The 20,893-nt window shown below is 34.5% G+C and overlaps 1 protein-coding gene across 11 annotated transcripts in view; it reads left to right on the top strand.

The window, feature by feature from the left end:
- Fut8 (fucosyltransferase 8) overlaps positions 1–20,893 on the top strand; it is a 337,433-nt gene that overhangs the window by 217,193 nt on the left and 99,347 nt on the right. For 10 of the 11 annotated variants that reach the window (XM_046461672.2, XM_058584583.1, XM_046461671.2 and 7 more), the window contains one exon: positions 8,313–8,427. In XM_046461672.2, the coding sequence (XP_046317628.1) occupies positions 8,313–8,427 (115 nt within the window). Of the gene's footprint in view, positions 1–7,078; positions 7,085–8,312; positions 8,428–20,893 lie in introns of all 11 variants that reach the window. The other variant, XM_058584587.1, reaches the window with a different exon arrangement.

Genomic DNA, 20,893 nt, shown 5'->3' with positions numbered 1-20,893 from the left:
GCTTTTAAATTATAGCAATTATTAAATTTCAGGAAGGCTCACAGAGCCAATGAACTATGTCTCAACTAAGTTGACTGAAACCTTTGGCAAAACAGTGTGGTGAAACAGCAATTTTATTTCCCTTGCCTAGTCTGAATTGTCTCATTATCAGTAATTTATAAGGCAACTTTGCTAAAGCTAAGGTTTGATGTGCCCCCAAATGGTGAATGATGCTTATAACTAATCATAGTGATTAGCCATTTGCAGATGTGCAAAAAAACTATCATGAAGGATTATATAGCAAAGAAGAGGACTTTGAATCAGATAAGGAGCAAGCATTATCTAACTGATTATAGGGAAAGATTGATAGGTTAATAGTTTATAAATTTGTTAGATTTTCTAATCATAGATGTTGTGGCCCAGTGACTTAATTTTTCAATATCTTTGGAACGCAGATACTTTGAAAGGTCCAAGAATTTACATTTCCACTCTTAAAAAGTTAAGTTTTGTGAACCTTCACATCTTGTTTGTGTTTTATTTCTTTCTCTCTCTCTCTCTCTCTCTCTCTCTCTCTCTCTCTCTCTCTCTCTCTCTCACACACACACACACACACACGGGGCGGGGGAGATCTTAAGTTCTTTGAGATGATTTTTTTTTGTTTTTTAATTCTTTTTAGATATACATGATAGTAGAATGTATTTTGACATATTATATATACAAGGGGTATGACTTTTCATTCTTGTGGTTGTACATGATATGGAGTTACACTGGTCATGTATTCATATATGGACATAAGAAATTTATGTCCAATTCATTCTACTGTCTTTCCTACTCCAATCTCTTCTCCCTTCCCTCATTCCCCTTTGTCTAATCCAGTGAACTTCCATTCTTCTCTCTCTACCCCCTTATTGTGTATTAGCACCCTCATATCAGAGAGAACATTCAGCCTTTGGTTTTGGGGGATTGGCTTATTTTACTTAGCATAATGGTCTCCATGGATGGTCTCCAGTTCCATCCATTTACCAGCAAATGCCATCATTTCATTCTTCTTTTTGGCTGAATAATATTCCATTGAGTGTGTGTGTGTGTGTGTGTGTGTGTGTATCCCTTTTTTATCCATTTGTCTGTTGAAGGGCATCTAGATAGGTTCCATAGCTTAGCTTTGTGAATTGTGCTGCTATAAATATTGATGTGGCTGTGTCACTCTAGTATGATGATTTTAAGTCCTTTGCATATATATATCAAGGAGTGGGATTCCTGGGTCAAATGGTGGTTCTATTCCAACTTATCTGAGGAATGAGATATGATTTTATTGATACTTTTATTAAACTGTAACGTGGATCCTCTTAAATTTGGGACTTTTTTCCTTGCATAATTGTCTTTCAACTAAGGAATCTAGGTATATTTTTCAAGTGGTACTAGACATTTGCATATGAAGTTGTATTTATCCTGTTTATTGCTTAGTCTTTATCAACTAGATGATGATTCTCTATCTTAAGAGAATACTTTTCTCAATAATAAAGTTTGTTTTAAAAGAAGAATCTCTCTAGGTGGAAAGCATGCCTTGTCTAGTAGCCTTGATTCTGTTTTATCTGCCCTCACCACACATCTTGTGTGGGAGTGGTTACCAAACTCAAGAATGGTTTTGGCATTAAAAATAATCACTTACTAAGTATTTCCTTCATGCCCATCACTTGATAAAGACCCTTTATTCATTGCTTATTTATCCAGCACAATAACTCTATGACATAGCAATATTACAGTAATCCCATATATCCACTATTTTGCTTTCCACAATGAGTTACCCATTGGCAACTACCTTCTGAAAACATTAAATAGAAAATTCCAAAAATAAATAGTTCATGAGTTTTAAAAAATGTACATTCATTCTAGGTACCATGATGGAATCACATGCCATTCTCCTAAGATGTGAATCATCCCTTTGTCTAGCATATCCATGCTTTATATGCCACCCTCCTATTTGTCACTTTCTCGGTTATCAGATGGATGGTTGCAGTATTGCAGTGCTTGTATTCACGTTACCCTTGTTGTGTTTATTAATAGCCCCAAAGTGCAAGATTAGTGATTAGTGATATTTGTTTTAGTCAGCTTTTTCACTGCTGTGATAAAAGACCCGACCAGGACAATTGTAGAGGAGGAAGAGTTTATTTGGAGGCTCACAGTTTCAGAGGTCTCAGTCCATAGACCTCCAGCTCTATTCCCATGGGTTTGAGATGAGGCAGAACATCAGGGCAGAAGAGTGTGGTGGAAAGAAGTGGCTTACATGATGATCAGGAGCAAGAGAGAGACTCCACTCACCAAATACAAAATATGTACCCCAAAGACACACCCCCAATGCCCACCTTCTCTAGCCATATCCTACCTGCCTTCAGATAACACTGAATCCCCATCAAGGGATTAGTTCACTGGTTGGGTTAAGACTCTCATAACGCAATCATTTCTCCTCTAAACCTTCTTGCATTGTTCTCACACATGAGCTTTTGGGGATACCTCACATCCAAACCACAACAATATTAATCTCTTACTATGCCTAACTTGTAAACTTTATCATAGATATATATGTATGGGAGGGAACAGTACTACCTATAGTTTCAGGCATCCACTGGAGGTCTTTGAATAGTCTGCTATGGGTAAAAGGGACTACTGTATTTCTTCTATTATAACTAAGGTTATTCTTAGGCCTGGAGAAATTAGATAACTTATATAAGAGCTGTTTTACTCCAAAATTCTTTCTCTTAATTGCAAAATACTCTGAGGTTTATTTTTTTTCTTCTACACAAGGGGAGATAATTCTTGTAGCACAGCAATATGACGATTAAATGAAGGAAATATATAAATATATAAAATACTTCCCACAGTGCTTAATACATTATAGATTTTAGTAGGCTGTGGTTAGACCTACATAAGGACAATTTGTAAGTAAATATAAATAGAAAACTTTGAGACTCTCCAGGACTGGCAGAGATAAGGGGAAACTGGCTAAGTGCTCAGTAGGAAGAATTTTAAGGTCTAGAACCTATGTCCCAGCTAGGTCAGCTGTCAAATAGAGATATCCTAAAATTTCTTCTTGGAGATAACAAGGGAAACAGTAGGAGATTAACTCATCCCTATCTCCTGCTCATGTTTTTATCCTTTGCACTGCATATTTATCCCCAAAGAGCAAACCAAAGAAAAAGTAACCTTGGACAAAATTTTTCTTGCCCATGATCCAGATTTACCCATGGATTCGACTGTGTTATGTTAATTCCTTTACCTTGGAGTTTTTCTTGCTTGAATTATACCAATATTTTTTCAGCCAAAAAGAGTGGGGGGGAAGGTATGACCATTATGTGAAGATTTTAAGAAGTTTTGTGTCAGTATTACTTAAAAGTCATTTATCACTAAACTATCTTTGGTGCAAAAATTAAAATGCTTGGAATGGTGTGAATTTGCGATAGCACTGATCTTATGGTGAAATGTGGTACATCTCTGTGCTGGTCCTCAAGGGAACTTGTATCATTAACATTTGAATCAGATGTAAACAAAACTCCCCCTTGTGGTTCATTCCTCCGTGCCATAGTTGAGACAGAACCCACCTCCCCTGCCCACTAAAAAACGAAAGAATTTTGTAACTATTAAAATAGAAAAATAAATTACTAGAAAATACAAAGAACATAAGCATAATCTGCTTCTGAAATGAAAATTTTGATGCCTGTCATAATTGGCTTGTTCTCAAAGTCATAAATTCTGTTCTGTTTTCTGTCTTCAGATATCTGTACTCTATCCTCAGTCGACCAGCACTATTTTCTGGTACCTTGCTTGGGTTTGCATATCCTAAACCTTGATGTGGCTTCATACCAGGGCCTCAAATTTATTGCCTGGTAAATTTGAGGTATCTCCTGGTAGCTTCAGTCAAAAGTAAGACAACAAGATTACCAGTTTGGGGAACTTCTCTAAGAGATTAGGTTTCAGGGTGAAATCACTGAAAACCGAGGGCTTCTGCAAAATATTTTGGAGTCACCTATAATGGACCACAACTGAAACTTTATAATTTGATTATCCTCATGTCTTTGGCCAAAAAAATAAAGTTTGCAGGATAGTCCAGTCCAAAAAAAGTCAAAGGTCAAATGTTTTCCTTGATATGTGGAAGGGGAGGGGATTTAAAAAAAAAAAAAAAACAAGAAAGAGACAGAAAGGAAAAGAAGTAGAGAGTGAATTTCATCAAAATAGATTAAAAAATAGTAAAGTAGATGAATGGGATTGAGGAAGAAGAAGAAGGGATGGAAAAAAAAGAGCAGTGGATGAATCTGACTGAACTTTCACACGTACATTCGTGGATGTGGCATGGTGGGTCCCACATCAGGGGTATCCACAGGACACTGATTAAAAATAAATATAAACTGTAAATAGATTGAAGAGAGATTTGGTGGATTGGAGGGTGGAAGTGCTGGGGACTGAATCAGAGCAGGTTCCATGCTTTTGTGATTATGTCAAGGTGTATCCTGATGTTGTATCATAACCAAAAAGAATTTTGTAAAAAAAAGTTTGCTGGATATTACTCAGATATTACTCAGGCAATGAAGAACTGGTTTGAATTTAAGGTTGTTTCCTGGACTTGTCTTCTTTATGCGGTCCCCAGTGGGGAGGCCAAGAAAGAAACATATTTAAAAATCAAGTTTGCTTTTAGTGAACTGTGAAAGTAGAGTGTCTTGTATGAAGACCCAACTGAATTTCATAAAAATTATTTATTTATGATTAACATGTATTAATTTCAAATATTAATGGGGTTTATGTGATATTTCAATACATGCATGTAGCATATACTGATTAAATCCAGCCTCCCTTTGTCCATCCTGTCCCCACTTTCCCCGTCTCTCTCAATTGCTAGTCTATGTGTAATGTAAGTTGACTTTCCTTTTAACTTGCATGTATGAGAGAAAAATATGTGGCATCTATCTTTCTATATTTGTCTTATTTTACTTAATATAATACCTCTAGTTCCACCCATTTTGCTATTAATGACATAATTTTATTTTTTGTGCCTGAATAGTATTTTATTGTGTATATATGCCATTTTTTATCCATTAATCCATTCATGAGTTCTTAGATTGATTCCACATGTGTGTGCGTACACATGTGGTGTGAGTGTGCACACATGTTTTAATGTAAAGTCAAGCAGAACATGTTGAATTTCCTTGTTTCCTTCAACAGGCATTTTCTGATAGAGTAGTTATTTATCACTGTGTGCTATATCTTCAGAAATAATACTGCCATTTAAAGTTAAGACTTGCAACAAGTTTTGTGACCACTCCTATTTGATAGGTAGGGAAAATATTAATGATCATATTTGTGTATGATGAAATCTATGAAATATAAGGAACAAAGAGTGCGATAAGGGTGACGAGAAAGAGACTTATAAAACTGACAAAATATTTTAAATAAATTTTCAGCTGAATCCTGTAGCACTCTAAAGATTTCTCTTATGTTTCCATGATCTACTCACGACTTCCTGTGGGTGGTGTATTAGTGGTGTATTCATTACTATAATGAAATACCTGAAATGGTTACGTTTATAAAAATGAGATTTATTTAACTTGCATTTTTAGGGCATTGTGTCTGTATTGGCACAATTTTAACCAAGAACCTTCCAGCTGTAATCATATCTTGGCAGAGGTGTGCATGTGTGGAAGAGTTCACATTGCCAAACGTAGTCAAAGATTGGTGTCACAAAATCTCTTTTTTGAGGGCACTCCCTCAAAGACCTAAAGACCTCCTTCTAATAACCTCTCCCCCCCCCAAATTTTCACTACACAGCAATGTCTGTTACCCTGGAGACCAAGGCTTTAATCATAATAGACCCTGGAGGGCACTCAGACCATAGAAACCAAAGCCATAGCAGGTGGTAACTTTTCTTCAGAAACTATAAAGACTACTGTAGGCTATACAGTAGTCTAGAAGAGGCTTAGTTTTATAATCCAATAAAAAATTTAAATTTGAAACTCTTAGTGTGTAAGGCTAATATGTAAAGGAGGCAGTATAAAATTTCTTTTGTATAAAAAGAAAATGTTTTGAAACTTAGGTGAGAATAACAAATATAAAAATAGATACAATATCATGTTTTAGAGTCTTGCCATGTTCCAAAATGGTGGAAATGAAAATAGCTAAGCCATAAAGTGTTCTATGCCTAGTTAATGTTGACACAAACAAATGTCTAAATGTTTCACAAATGACCCTGTTGTTCCAAAGTATGTTCAAAGCTATTCCACTATTAATTTAGACTGAATACTCTGAACTACAGCTGAGATTTTTAATTTTCACTTTGTTATTATTAGCATTACTTTATTCAAATGGGGCAATTATCAAGTGTTCTCTGTGTAGTCATTCATAGTTCAAATTGTTTTCTGTTATAGTAAGACTGTACTGTGGACTGCCATTGTTTTGTTAGCATGTAGTTAAGAACCAGGAATAAAAGAATACTGAGACTATGTCACATCCTCATAGATAAATGATAGTTGTTGAGGGTTGGTTTCCTTCTGATTGATCAAGCAATTCCTTTCTTTAGGGTCTCATACAGAACTAGATGTTGGATCATTTTTATGACTGGTCTTTAGGATTATGTATTACTCAACCAATGAATCCTTCCTCTTAGTAGTAGAATTACTAGTTGATGTTCTTCAGACATCAGGCAAAAGCTCTGACACAACTCTCTGAGAGCCATTGTCATTAAAAAGAAAGAAAGAAGGAAGGGAGAGAGGGAGGAAGGAAGGAGACATAGAAAGAAAGAAAAAAAGAAAAAGACATAGCAATTACTCCATGCATTACTAGTTTATATGTATTATCATTAATTCTTTTTTTAAAAGGTTATATTCATACATTTTTGGTGATTTTTATTTTAGGATGAAGTAAATCTCAGATATGTAAAAATAACTTTTTCAGTAAACAAACGTTAATTAAGAGGTAGAGCCAAAATTGAGAAATCGGTCTATCTGGCTTTCCAAGCTTTTCCCCCTGACTCAGACTTTCTAATTTTGAATATTTACATTGAAGAGCATCTATATTATTGTACTCTGAACCTCTTTCATATTTGTTAGTGCTGTAGATACAAGTCTGAGCTTTAAGATCACATTTTGTGGGTTTCAGTTCCTACTCTGGCACTTGTGAGTTTTGTAATTTGAACAAATTATTTCACTCTCAGTGCTTTAGGTTACTAATTTATAAGATAGTTGTAAGAATTAAATGATATAAAGTACTTAGAATAGGTGTCTGGCCCAAGTAAGAGGTTAATACCTGCTTCTTGGAACCTAAATTCTAGTAGGGGATGAAAGATAAAGAAGTAAATGATATTGTATATTACAAGATGATAGTTGTTTAGGAAAGAAAAAGGAGAGGGAAAGCCAAATGTGATGCTGGTGATGTGATGTTTGATTATTTGCTTTTACTCTTCTTTATGGGGCATGTAGGTCTTTACTTTTATTTAATGCAATGTAATTTAAAACTATCTATTCCAGCCCTGAAGTTTCTCTTATTAGTTTACTGGGGATTTTAGTTTATCCTTCAGGAAATCTAGCATGTTATAATAGAAATTGTTGATGCTATGGAGTGGCAAAGTATCTTAATAATTTCATTAGTTTAGACCAGGGATTCATGAATAATGGTCAAGGGCCAACTCTGACTTATTGCCTGTTTTTGTTCGTAAAGTTTTTTTTGAACAGCCACAGCCATTCATTTATTGTCAGTACAACTTTTCTGCTGCAAAAGCAGCAGAAGATGCCCACAAAACCTAAAATACTTACTATCAAGAGTTTTAAAGAAAAAAGTTGCTAATCCTTGGCTCTTTAGACCATCGTTTAAGAAGTGTGTTGATATTTTCTTCTGATCTTTGTCTAACCATTCAGAGTACCTAAGTAGGAAGAAAAAACTTAAGAAGAGTCATGAAAAGATAGCACAGAAAACAAATTTATATTAGTCAAATACTAACACCAATCTCTTTTGTCTCTAATATGTTAACCTACCTATTTATTTTCTCTGGGAATCTGCTTCTCCCAGATACTATAGTACTTTGACCCGGGAGGGAACCAATGCAATGGACTGTCTTAGAAAAAAATAAAAAGGCTTTTTTTTCAACATTAAACATTTATTATAGAGTTGAATCTTGAATGGTAGAGACTAATATTTGAATTTCACAGCCTTGATAGAAAAAAAAAAAAAGATGAGTACCAGGTTCATTGTGAGACTAAGTCTTTATGAAGAATTTGACCCTCTTCTTATGGCTTTGTATAATCCAGTGATGAAGTACAAATAAGTTAGCACTCGAATGTCATTTGCTTTCACAGGTCTATAATGACAGATCTATACTACCTCAGTCAAACAGATGGAGCAGGTGATTGGCGGGAAAAAGAGGCCAAAGATCTGACAGAGCTGGTCCAGCGGAGAATAACCTATCTCCAGGTAAGAAGATTAGGTTAGGATATAAACTTAGGTAGTGAAAGAAAAAGAAGGAAAATCATAGTAAAGATAAGAGTAAGAATTATTGTTTTTAGTCTTCATAGTCCTTTGCTTTTTGAAATTAATTGCTCATTTATTTAGAAAGATATAGTTATACCTTGAGTAGAATACAAAGGAGGCTAAAACAAGATACTTTCCCCAAGAGGGGCTGGGCTACCTTTTATACACATACACAAAACTACAGTACAATTATGAACATGCTACATTTAATAGGAAAGAAATAGATAAAAATAATTATTGGAGTTTTAAAATGTTTACTGAAGGAGACTCAGTGATGGTTTTATAGAGATATATCATTTGAACTGAACTGTAAATTATAGGTAGAATTTGGACACAGAGAAATGAAGGAAAAGAACATACCTGCTGGAGAATACATTATGAACAGTTATCTCATGGCCAAGAGAAGGCCGGGAATCCAAATGAGAATGAAGTGCTACAATTTGGAGCTTTAGATTTTGTGAAAAGGAGGGTTGGAAGATAAGATGGAAAGATGGGCTTGGGAGCTAGATTACAGAGGTTTATGGTGCATAAGCAGTAAGATATTATTTATGTTTTTCAAAATAATATCTTTTTGAAAGATATTATTTATGTTTTACAAACATAATTATAACCACGGATAGGAAATAGTGGCAAATGCCTCTCTCAAATTAAATCTCAATTTTTTTGGTATCCTGTTCTAGTTCTTACTAGTATACCTATGCAGTCTTACATATTAGTAAGGAAATAATCTATTTACTTTTGATTTTTTTCTGCTTAATATACTATAAGCATTTTTTTTTTCTATTTTGAAGTCATTAATAGCTTTTGAAAGGTTTTTCCATGTAAGAGGGACATGATGAGAATGGTGTTTTATGTGATATTAATCTAAAATGTGTATTTTATATGAACTGTACTAGTATTTGAAACATTTGCAAGCGCAGAGACCATTTAGAATAAGAGGACCATGGTACCATTGAGAAGTATGAAAGTATATGACAGGTTGTTTTGAAGTGAATAGACAAAATTTGAGAGAATTTGGGAAAACAGAATTGACCAGGTCTTTTCAATAGGTGAAAGCACTGAAATAGGTAGGAACAGGAGCATCATTGACTAATAAGGAATGGCAAGATAGGATAGTTTTCAGGGGGTAAAGAAGGAACTGATAGAATTCTTCAAAACTGAAAAATGCTTGAAATTGAAATGACTGTGAAACATCCTGCACCCATCATTTTCTAATGCTGTTGATGGCCTGGTTTCTGGGTATAATCACCCTGTTATCCCTGGAAGATTAAAAGCAAAATGGCTATCAGTGTATATGCTTCTGTATATTTTAAGGTGCACCTTTTCCTACATATAAGTAGCAAAAAAGTAAAAAATCAAGTGTTTAGAGATCATTAAAAAATAAACCTGATCTTGGCATGGCATCTTGGTCTCATAGTCCCAAGACCATTCATCAGAGGTATCTGCAGAGTAAGAAATACTTCATCTCCTATTGGGAAGAGGTAATTATCTCCTATCAACTAGATCTTCACTCAGTGAATTCTGAGTAGCTGGTGGTACAGAAACATCATCTTTATTTAAAACAGAAATAACAGTGGTTTCTGAGCTGCTTCCATTTCCATATAAACAATAAATTTTCACCCTTAGTATTTAAACTGTGATCAGGTCATACATAGGTCAGTTCCCTACATTTTAACAAGTGCCTGCTATTTGCTTTAGTTATTTTTTTTCTTTTTTTCTCTCTTCTTTTAAGTGACCAAATCCTTTTTACCAATAGTGCTATTTAATTGTCTATATGCTGATTTCTATTGTTCTATATTAGAGGACTTCACTTATATAAATCATTCTAATGATTAAAAATTACATTACCTTTTAAAATCTTTTAAACTGTAGCAAAATTTAATATTTTACCTGGACTTTAGCTTAAATTTTAAACATTGTTATTTATCATCCTTATTTTATTCTTTATTTCCATTAAAATAGAAAAAGTGATTTTAAAAAATTAAAGGAGATGGGAAACGTCTCAGAAAAAAATATACTTTGGAAATTCGTTTTTCTGAATTATTTGATGTAATGATAACTCTTTTTCTCTAGACTAAAATTTCCTTGAAGTCAGGAATTATATTTTTAACATATTATTTGTTAGAGGTTGAAAGTAGCATTCACTTACTCTTCCTCTTCTCTGTGTAGAGGCAGAAAAGCATCCTTTTTTTTTTTTTGCTATTTGATCAAAATCAAATATATATATTGATAGGAATGTTTTCTTTGACTGGAATTTTTATCCCCCTGGTACATTTTTTAGATATAACATTTGTCAAATGGATTAATCAGCTTAATCAGAAGAGTTGATCACTTTCTTTACATAAAAAAATTATAGGAGGATTGTGAGTTCAAAGACAGCCTCAGCAAAAGTGAGGCACTAAGCAACTCAGTGAGACCCTGTCTGTAAATAAAATACAAAATTGGGCTGAAGGCAGAGTGTTCCTGAGTTCACTCTCCAGTACCCACCCCCGAAAAAAGAATACATCTTTTTCTCATATAGGTTATGTGTCCCTTATCCAAAATGCTTGGGACCAGAAGTGTTTATATTTTCTCAGGTTTTAGAATATTTTCATATACATAATCAATTATTTGGGGGATAAGACCCAAGTCTAAACATAAAATTAATTTATGTTTCATATATACATTTTATACACAAACTCTGAAGGTAATTTTTTACAATATTTTTAGTGTGTCTGTGTTGTGACTAAGACCCAATATAGAATCAGATGTGGCATTTTCCCCTTGTGACATCAGTTGGTGATCAAAAACTTTTGGATTTTGGAGAATTTCATATTTTAGATTTTTGGATTAGAGAAACTTACCTTGTACAGTTTTTTTTTTTTTCTTTTGTTTTATAGTACTGGGGATTGAACCCAGAGAATTCACACATGTTAGACAGGTGCTCTACTACTAAGCTACATCCCTGCCCCTTTTAATATTATTTTGAGACAGGTACTTGCTATCCTTGGCCTCAAACTTGTGATCCTTCTGTCTCAGCTTCCCTGTAGACCTGGGATTACAGGTGTGTGCTACCACATGTGAACTGTACAACTTTTCTTGGCATTTGTTTTAGTCAGTTATTCTACTGCTGCAATTTAAAGACTCCACCAGAACAACTGTAGAGGAGGAAAAGTTTATTTGAAGACTCACAGTTACAGAGGTCTTAGTCCATAGAAGGGTGGCTCCATTCCTCAGGGCTCCAGGTGAGGTTGAACCTCATGGTAAGAGAGGGTGGCAGAGGAAAGCAGCTTATATCATGGTGATAAGGAAATAGAGAAACAGACCTCCACTTGCCAGATACAAATATATACCTGAAGGCCCACACCCTAATCCCACCTTCTTAAACATACCCTACCACTTCAGTTACCACTGAGTTACTTCCTATCAGGGGATTAATTCACTGGGTTAAGACTCTTACATCTCAGTCATGTCTCCTCTGAACCTCCTTGTATTATCTCACTCATGAGCTTTTTTTTTTTGCGAGGGTGGTATTAGGGATTGAACTCACAGACACTCAACTACTGAGCCAAATCCCCAAACCTATATTTTTTTTGTATTTTATTTAAAGACAGGGTCTCACTGAATTGTTTAGCGCCTCTCCATTGCTGAGGCTGGCTTTCAATTCGCGATCCTACTGGCTCAGCCTCCCCAGCTGCTGGGATTACAGGGGTGCAGCACTGCGCCCAGCTCACATGTGAGCTTTTGAAGGATACTTCATATCCAAAACATAACAGTATTTAAATGTATTTATGTTCCATTGTCATTAGTTTAAGTGAAGTATTACTGTAAAAAAGTATAAGTAACAAAAACGGCATGGTATTGGCCCCCAAACAGACAGGAAAACCAGTGGTACAGAATAGAAGACATGGAGACAAACCCATATAAATACAGTTATCTGATACTAGACGAAGATGCCATAAACATACATTGGAGAAAAGATGGCCTCTTCCTCAAATTGTGCTGGGAAAACTGGAACTCCATATGTAACAAAATGAAATTAGACTACTCTTTCTCACCTTGCACAAAACTCAACTCAAAGTGGATAAAGGACCTAGGAACTAGACCAGAGATCCTGTGCCTACTAGAAGAAAATGTAGACCCAACTTTCCATCATGTCAACTGAGGAACCAAGTTCCTCAGCAAGACTCCTAAAGCAAAAGAAGTAAAATTAAGAATCAATAAATGGGATGGTATAAAACTAAAACGCTTCCCCACAGCAAAGGAAAAAATCAAGAACATCAAGAGAGAGCCTACAGAATGGGAGAAAATCTTTGCCACTTGCACTCAGAGAATTAATCTCCAGGATATATAAAGAACTCAAAAAACTTAACACCAAAAAAACCATTGTGTGGTTTATATACACAATGGGATATTACTCAGCCATCAAGAAGTATGACTTTATGATAATTGCAAGTAAATGGATGAATGTGGAGACTATCTTGGCTATCCTGGGTCCAAATGAATTTCATGATTTTTTTTATTTCTATGAAGAATGTCATCAGAACCTTAATAGAAATGGCATTAAATCTATATTGTACTTTTGGTAATACGGCCATTTTGACAAGCGTTATAAGCCAGTCCCCAAGAGCCAAAGGTCAAGAGTTCTTTCTGACATGTGGATGCTAATGCACAACAAGGAGACTAGGGAGCCAGGGCAGTAATAGAAGTTCAGCAGATTAGACAAAGGGGAGTTAAGGGATGGGAGGGGGCAAAGAAATAGGAAAGATGGTGGAATGAATCTGACATAACTTTCCTATGTACATATATGAATACACCACAGTGAATCTCAACATCGTACATGCATTAAAGACTGGGATCCTAATTTTAAAAACATGCTCTATGTTTGTTATACATATGTCAAAATAGATGATACTGTCATGTATAACTAAAAAGCACAAATAAAAATTGAAAAAAAAAACAAGAATGAAATATAGAATGTTATCACTGTGAAAACTGGTGTGTGATAGTACTCTGATTCTATGCTGAACTCAGGACATTGCCTGGCATATTCACAGATGTTCCATAAATATTTGAATGAATAAGTTAAAAGCCAAGGCCCAAATTGTCTCTAGAAAGGAATTTAAAACAAGAAAAATAGATTTAGATGTTTAACAGAACAAAATTTTTACTGATAACTTTGGGGCTATTGTGAATAAACTTTTGTGAAGATTCATGTACAAGTGTTTATGTGGGCATATGCTTTCATTTCTCTTGAGTAAATACCTAGAGTGGAATGGCTGAGTCATGTAACAATGTATGTTTAACTTTTTGAGAAATTGTTAAACTGTCTTCAAAAGTGGGTATCTCAGGGCTGGGGTTGTGGTAGAGCACTCACCTAGTGTGTGTGAGGCACTGGGCTCGATCCTCAGCACCACATAAAAAATAAATAAACAAAATAAAAGGTACTGTATCCATCTATGACTAAAAAAGAAATTCTTTTAAAAAAAAAGTGTGTATCCCATTTACATTCAACCAGCAGCATATGAAACTTCCAGTTCCTCTACATCCTCAGTAACACTTGGGATGATTGGTCTTTTTCATTTTAACCATTTTAGTATGCTGTTGTGGGTTTCATCTGCATTTCCTTCTGACCGTTGTAGAATATCTTTTCTATACTTATTTACTGTCTACATATCTTCTTTGATGGTGTGTTCTTTTGTCCTATTTTTGTGCTGTTTTGTTTGTTTGTGGTACTGGAGATTGAATCCAGGGCCTCATGTGTGGTAGGAAAGTGCTCTGGTATGGGCTATATTTCTAGCCTTTTGCTTGTTTTTAATCTGGATATTTGCTTTCTTATTGTTGAGTTATTGATGTTCTTTATATATTCTAGATATGAGTCCTTTGTCTGATGTATATTTTGGAAAATGTTTCTTCCATTCTGTAACTGGCCTATTTGTTATTTTAAAGTATCTTTTGAAGAGCAGAAATTTTTAAACTGATGAAGTCCAGTTTTACTTACCACTTTTTAAAATTAGAATTTGGTCCTTTTTGTGTCATGAAATTTTTGCCAAATCTAAGGTGACTAGATTTTTTTTTTCTGTTTTCTTCTAGGAGTTTTATAATTTAATTCTTACATATAGGTCTGAAATCCATTTGGGGTTATGATATGAACTAAAGCTTAGGTTCATTTTCTTACTTATTGCTATACAGTTTGTCTAGAACCATTTGTTCAAAGGTTATCCTTTTCCTATTGCCTTAGTACTTTTGTCAAAAACAGTTGATTATACACATGTGTCTGTCCTTTTGCCAGTACCACCATATTGTCTTGGTTACTATAGCTTTGCATTAAGTGTTAAAATTGGGTAGTATATTTTTTCCAACTTTATTCTTCACTTACAAAATTTTATTTACTATAAATCCTTTTTATTTTCATATCAACTATCCTGTTGTGAGTACATAAAAATATAATTGATATTTATATTCTGCTCTTATATCCTACAGCTTATTAATTCTAGTAGTGTAAGATGGATTTTTTTTTTTTTTTGGTACAAGGGATTGAATCTAGGGTTGTTTACTACTGAGCCACATCCCCAGCTTCTTCTTTTTTTTAATCTTTTGAGACAGGGTCTTACTGAGTTGCTTAGAGTCTTACTAATTTGCTGAGGCAGGCTTTGAACTTGCAATTCTCCTGCCTCAGCCTCCCCAGCTGCTGGAGTTACAGGTACCTGGCAGTTCTGTAAGATTTTTCTACATATGTTACCATATCATCTGCAAATAGACCCTTCTTCATTTCTAACCTTGATGTTGTTTTTGAGACCCAGGATAGCCAAAGCAATCCTCAGAAAAGTAAAGTAGGAGACATCACAATCCCAGACCTTAAATTAGATAACAGAGCTATAGTAACAAATAAATAAATTGTTCCAGGCATTTTTATATGAATATATAGCTAATTCATAGAAAAAATGAAGTGTAACTTTTAAATAGGTAAATGAGTACAATGAAATATGAAGTTTCTGCAAGTTCCACTTCCTAAAATGATTTCTTTTCCATTGTCATTGTAAGTGATTATCATTTCTAGAAATACAAAAATTTACAGAAATCAGTAGGGAATGTAAACTTTTTTTTTTTCACGAGTCAGCAAAACTGAAAGAAGGAGATTGATAATGTGGAAGTATTACAAATAGTGTGTTTTAAAAATAGTTATCTTTGTCAATCATAGCATGAGGTGATTTTCTTTGGGTTACAAAAAGTAGAGTTTATAATGTAGAATTATATGCTAAATAGATTACAATTCCAAAAATCAGAGGTTTGTGTAAAAAGCTTCATATCCATGGTCATCAGAAAGATAAGTCAAGATTTTAGAAGCTTTGATATTAGGAAAATAATGCTGCTGCAGGTTGAGTATCACTTATCCTTCATGCTTGGACCCAAAAGTGTTTTGGATTTCAGATTTTTTCAGATTCTGTAATGTTTGCATACACACACACACACACACACAAGATCCTGCTTCCTGATCATGTCCTAAGCCACTTTCCTCCACCACACTCTTCTACCATGATGTTCTGCCTCTCCTCAAGCCTCAGGGAATAGAGCCAGCCTTCTGTAGACTAAGACCTCTGAAATAGTGAGCCACAAAATAAACTTTCCTCCTCTAAAATTGTTCTGGTTTGGTCTTTTAGTCACAGCAGTGAAAATATAAGTGGATCAAGTAAACTTCTTTTATGTCTCACATACATTTAGCCCGAAATCATTTTATCAATATTTTTGTGTACCTCCATTTTGACTGCAGCCCATCACATAGGATCGTGTGTGGAAATTTTTACCTCTGGTATTATGTTGATACTCAAAAATGTTTTGGATTTTGAAGCAGTTTGGATTTTAGATTTTCAGATTAAGGATGTTTGACCTATAGTATGAATAGAAAGTAATGTAAGCATTAGAAAACAGCCTTAGATTTACTGAGGAATTAAATCTATGTGGCTTATTAAAAAGCATAAAGGTCTCAGAAATTGTGTCATAGAAACTATGAAACAGACAAGACATAGATGTTTTCCTTAGGAAGCCTTTGAATTTCTTTCTTTTTTTTTTTTTCCTTTTTCTTTGTGGTACTGGGGATTGAACCCAGGGCCTTGTGCATGCGAGGCAAGCACTCTTTTAACTGAGCTTTATCCCCAGCCCAGGAAGCCTAAATTTCTACCTACCTTGTCTAATGTTGCTTTTCTCATTTACAGCCCTAGGGTTTATTTGTTTATTTGTTAGTTTTTATTTTATTTTTTAATTTTTTTTGCAGCCCTGGGGATCAAACCCAGGTCCTCCCACATGCCAATCTGCTTTTATAGATTTTATTGGCCTAGACCACAGGTCAGCAAACTACTGACCTTAGGCCAAATCCAGTTCAAGTATTTTATAAATAAAGTTTTATTGGAATTCAGCCATTTATTGTTTCTATTTGTTAATATATTCTCTCTGACTACTTTCAGGTAATAGTTGACAAAGTCAAATAATTTCAACAGAGAATATATAATTTGCAAACCAAAACTATTTATCTTCAGATTTTCTCTCTCTTCCTTTTTTTTTTTTAAGTGGGAATTGAACCCAGGGGTACTTAATCACTGAGTCACATCCCCAACCCCACCTCTTTTTTTTTCTTAGTATTTTATTTCTATAAAAGGGTTTCACTGAGTTGCTGAGGCTGGCTTTGAACTTGCAATCCTCCTGCCTTAGCATCCTGAGCCACTGGGATTACAGGCATGCACCACTGCGCCTGGCTATCTTCTAATTCTTTACAGAAAAATGTTTGCTAACCCCAGCCTATACAGTGATGGAGATACTTTCTTGTATATTTTTGCCTTCTGTTTTTTTTTTCTTCTTCCTGTTACCTTCTGTTCTTTAGCTGTATATTAACTTTTATCAGTGTTTGATATGTTATCTCTCTTGGTAGGTGGCTTTGTTTGCCTGCTGCTGAGTTTCCCAACCCAAATAATTATTTTTGTCCACTTGTAAGGCTAAGGATTTTTAATGCTTAGATCAATGGGATTAGAAATGAAGAATATGTAAGGACTCCAAGTATACTCCTTGCTTTGTCACAGAGTAGTCACCGCTTGTTCTCTTTAGGTCATTACTAAAAGCACAATTATTGTAGGATATCAAAAGGAATAATGTTAATGATGGTAAAGTTTTCAAATGCAGTGATGTATACTTAAATATTTGGATCAAATCCTGATTTATTCTGAATAATGATAGGTTCTGTAAGAGGAGTTTTGGAGTTTTAAATCAGTTTTCATTATAAGTCATCTTTGTTTCTTATATGCTAAAAGCTAGGAGGGCCTAACGATTAATAACAATGTTATTTTATTCTATAGTAAAATTCTAATGGTACATCTGGGCTGTTATTGTTATGCTTTCACAATTGCCAGAAAGATTAAGATACATATAGAAAAGGAAGCACATATATCTTTTAATATGGAAAAATAGCAAGTCTCTGACTGTAACTGGATAAGGACATTATTTTTACCATTGCTCGTTACTGTTTTCTCTCAATTATTTCCGTGACTTTCCCCTCTCTTTTCATGAGCATAAGAACATTTTATTGTGAAACAAAGTACATTACGTATAAAATTTAACACTTATGCATGCACATGCATATACCATCATTTCTTCTAGAGTCATGCATATCAATGGCTATCTAGAATTGTTGGGAGAATTCTTGTTAACATTCTGCCACTAAAAGAACTCTGAGTTTTGGATGTTCCTCTTGTTCAAGTCTACTTGCGATTTGTGGGGTTTTATTTATTTATTTATTTATTTTTGATTTTGATTTTGGTCTGAATCCTCTTCCCCTGGAGGAGTAGAGTGGCTGGACTTTCTGAGTCTGGAAATGACAAAGGTAGCAGGGAAGATGACATCTTTAAGCTGCAAGTAATACAGAAATAAAGAGAGGGGTTACCGTGGTATTTATTCATGTTAAAGGGTTGATTGTGCTTAAAGTGCTGGGAACAGGATGATACTGTGTGTTTGGCTTTGCAACCAAAGGACCTGGTGTGCTGTCCTTTCTACTTTATCATGGATAATTGAGGAAATAATGCTGAGCACTAAAAGGGAAAGCTTTTACATACAAAGAGTTTATCCTATGTTTGAATCCTATATCCCAGAGGCTTTGAGTAATTAAAGTGTTCATTACTAGAATTCATGTTGAAAAAAGTTGGTTTGTCATTTTTTTAAAATGCCACTGAAAACAGAGAGTCATTAGTTTGCTAATGAATGAGTAGCATTATAGTTGTGAATTAACTGTAAATTAAATGTGTAAGAATATATTTATTTAAATCACAGTTCTAGGCTTCTGTTTCAGGATAAAATGTATTAAATTCATTTTACCCTATTCTTTCTACTATTATAACATTCACACACACACACACACACACAAAACATACTCTGAATTTCCCATCTTTTCTTTATTTCCTTAATAGTTTATGAGTTTGTTTTGCCCCCTGCATATCTTAATCAAAGCCTGCTACTAGAAATACCAATGGATGGAGTTAAAAAATAAAATCTCCATTTGTATTGTATCTGCCTGATTGCAGAAAGAAAAAGAAAGATGTTGCTTCCCTGCCATCCCTAAGTGCTATAGTTGTGGAGACTGAGCACATAGCCCTGTCCTCTGTACTCGCCCTACAATAATGAAGGTGCCCTTCCTCCTCCTTCTGGGCACTTAAGCTATAGAGACTGTGGATAGAGCTGCAATAACAAGGTGGCAGCCCTCCCCAAAGGACTTTACAGCCATTGAGATGGTAGACAAATTCCTGTCCACCATTACCAACCCAAAATAATGAGCCAGTTCCCCTTCCATTTCCAATTAGATAGTGGGGGCGGGGGGATTATGAAGAGCAAAATGTTAAAGGGATTTTTAAAAATCTGTGTTTGAAATCCTAGGCAGACATCTGATCATCCTGTACATAAAGCTGATCAGAAACAATACAGAAATATGTTTGAGAATTGTGTTCTCATATGGTACACCAGCCAGGTTTCAGACTGGCTTCTGGTTTGGCCCAAAGGGAAAAGGAAAAGAGGGGAATATGAAAATACAGGACAGAACTTGAGTTGTATGAGTTGTAAAAAAACTCATATCACACATAATAATATATGTAGATTAAAAGTAAAATAATGGAATGATATGCCATGCAAACATAATCAAAAAGGTGGAAGGGGAGCATGGGAAGATTAGACAAACTCTAGACAGGGCAAAGGGGAGGGAGGGGGCAAAGGGGTAAAAAAAAAAAAAAGATGGTGGAATAAGATGGACATCACTATCCTAAGTATATGTATGAAGAAGACACGAATGGTGTGAATATACTTTGTATACAAGCAGAGATATGAAAAACTGCACTATATATGTAATATGAATTGTAATACATTCTGCTATCATATATAACAAATTAGAATTTAAAAAAGAAAACTAACAGAGACAAAGAGAGATTTAATAATAATACAATTATTGACTCAACAGGAAAATGTAATTCTAACCTTATGCATTTAACAGAACTTCAAAATACATGAAACAGAATGGCACATGCCTGTAATCACAGCAACTTGGGAGGCTAAGGCAGGAGGATTACAAATTTGAAGCCATCCTCAGCATCATACAAGACCCTGTCTCAAAATAAAAAGGACTAGAGATTTAGTTCATTGGTAAAGCTCTCCCCTGGTTTCAATCCCCAGTGCTTCCAAAATGATAGTAATAAATAAAAGAAAGAAAAACTTGAATGAAAAACTATAAGAACTTAAAAATGCATTTGGAGGCTTTAACGTCCTTCTTTTGGTAATTGATAGAATGACTAGTCAGAAAAGTGAACAAGGATATAGGAGAACTGAATAATGCCATAAACTAATGGGTACTACCTGTCGATTACAGCACATTCCACCCAACAACAGCAGAGTGCATGTTCTAAACAAGTAAACATGGTACATTTACTAAGACCATATCTTGGAAGTAAAGCAAACCTGAAAAACATGAAGGAATTGAAATTATAGAAAGTGTGTTCTCTTACCATAAAGGAATCAAATCAGGAATGAAGAAAAACAACAGGAAAAGTTTCATATATTTACAGATTAAAAAACTATAAGCCAATGAAGCAGTATCTCAGCAAATAAAATTATAGTGAACTGAATAAAAATAAAAGTGGAACACAACAAAATATATGGGTAACAGTTTAAGTGGTGATTAGAGGAAAATTTATAGCACTTAAATGGTTACATTATAAAAGAAACGAAGTCTCAAATTAACAATTTAGGCTTCTACCACATCAAAACAAGAAAGAAAAAACTTATAAAAGGAATAAGATAAATCCAAAGTGAACGAAGGAAGGAAAGAAATTAAATAACTTAAAGATACAAAGCTAATAAAGAATATTAAACCAAACACTTAAAAATTTTTTTTAGTTATAAATGGACA

The sequence above is a fragment of the Marmota monax genome, unplaced genomic scaffold (assembly GCF_021218885.2).
Source record: "Marmota monax isolate L192 unplaced genomic scaffold, Marmota_monax_Labrador192_F-V1.1 WCK01_AAM20220418_F8-fsc00001, whole genome shotgun sequence".
NCBI classification, from domain to species: Eukaryota; Metazoa; Chordata; class Mammalia; order Rodentia; family Sciuridae; genus Marmota; species Marmota monax.
The sequence above is the reverse complement of the archived record's forward strand: the minus strand, read 5'-3'. Positions and strand labels throughout refer to the sequence as shown.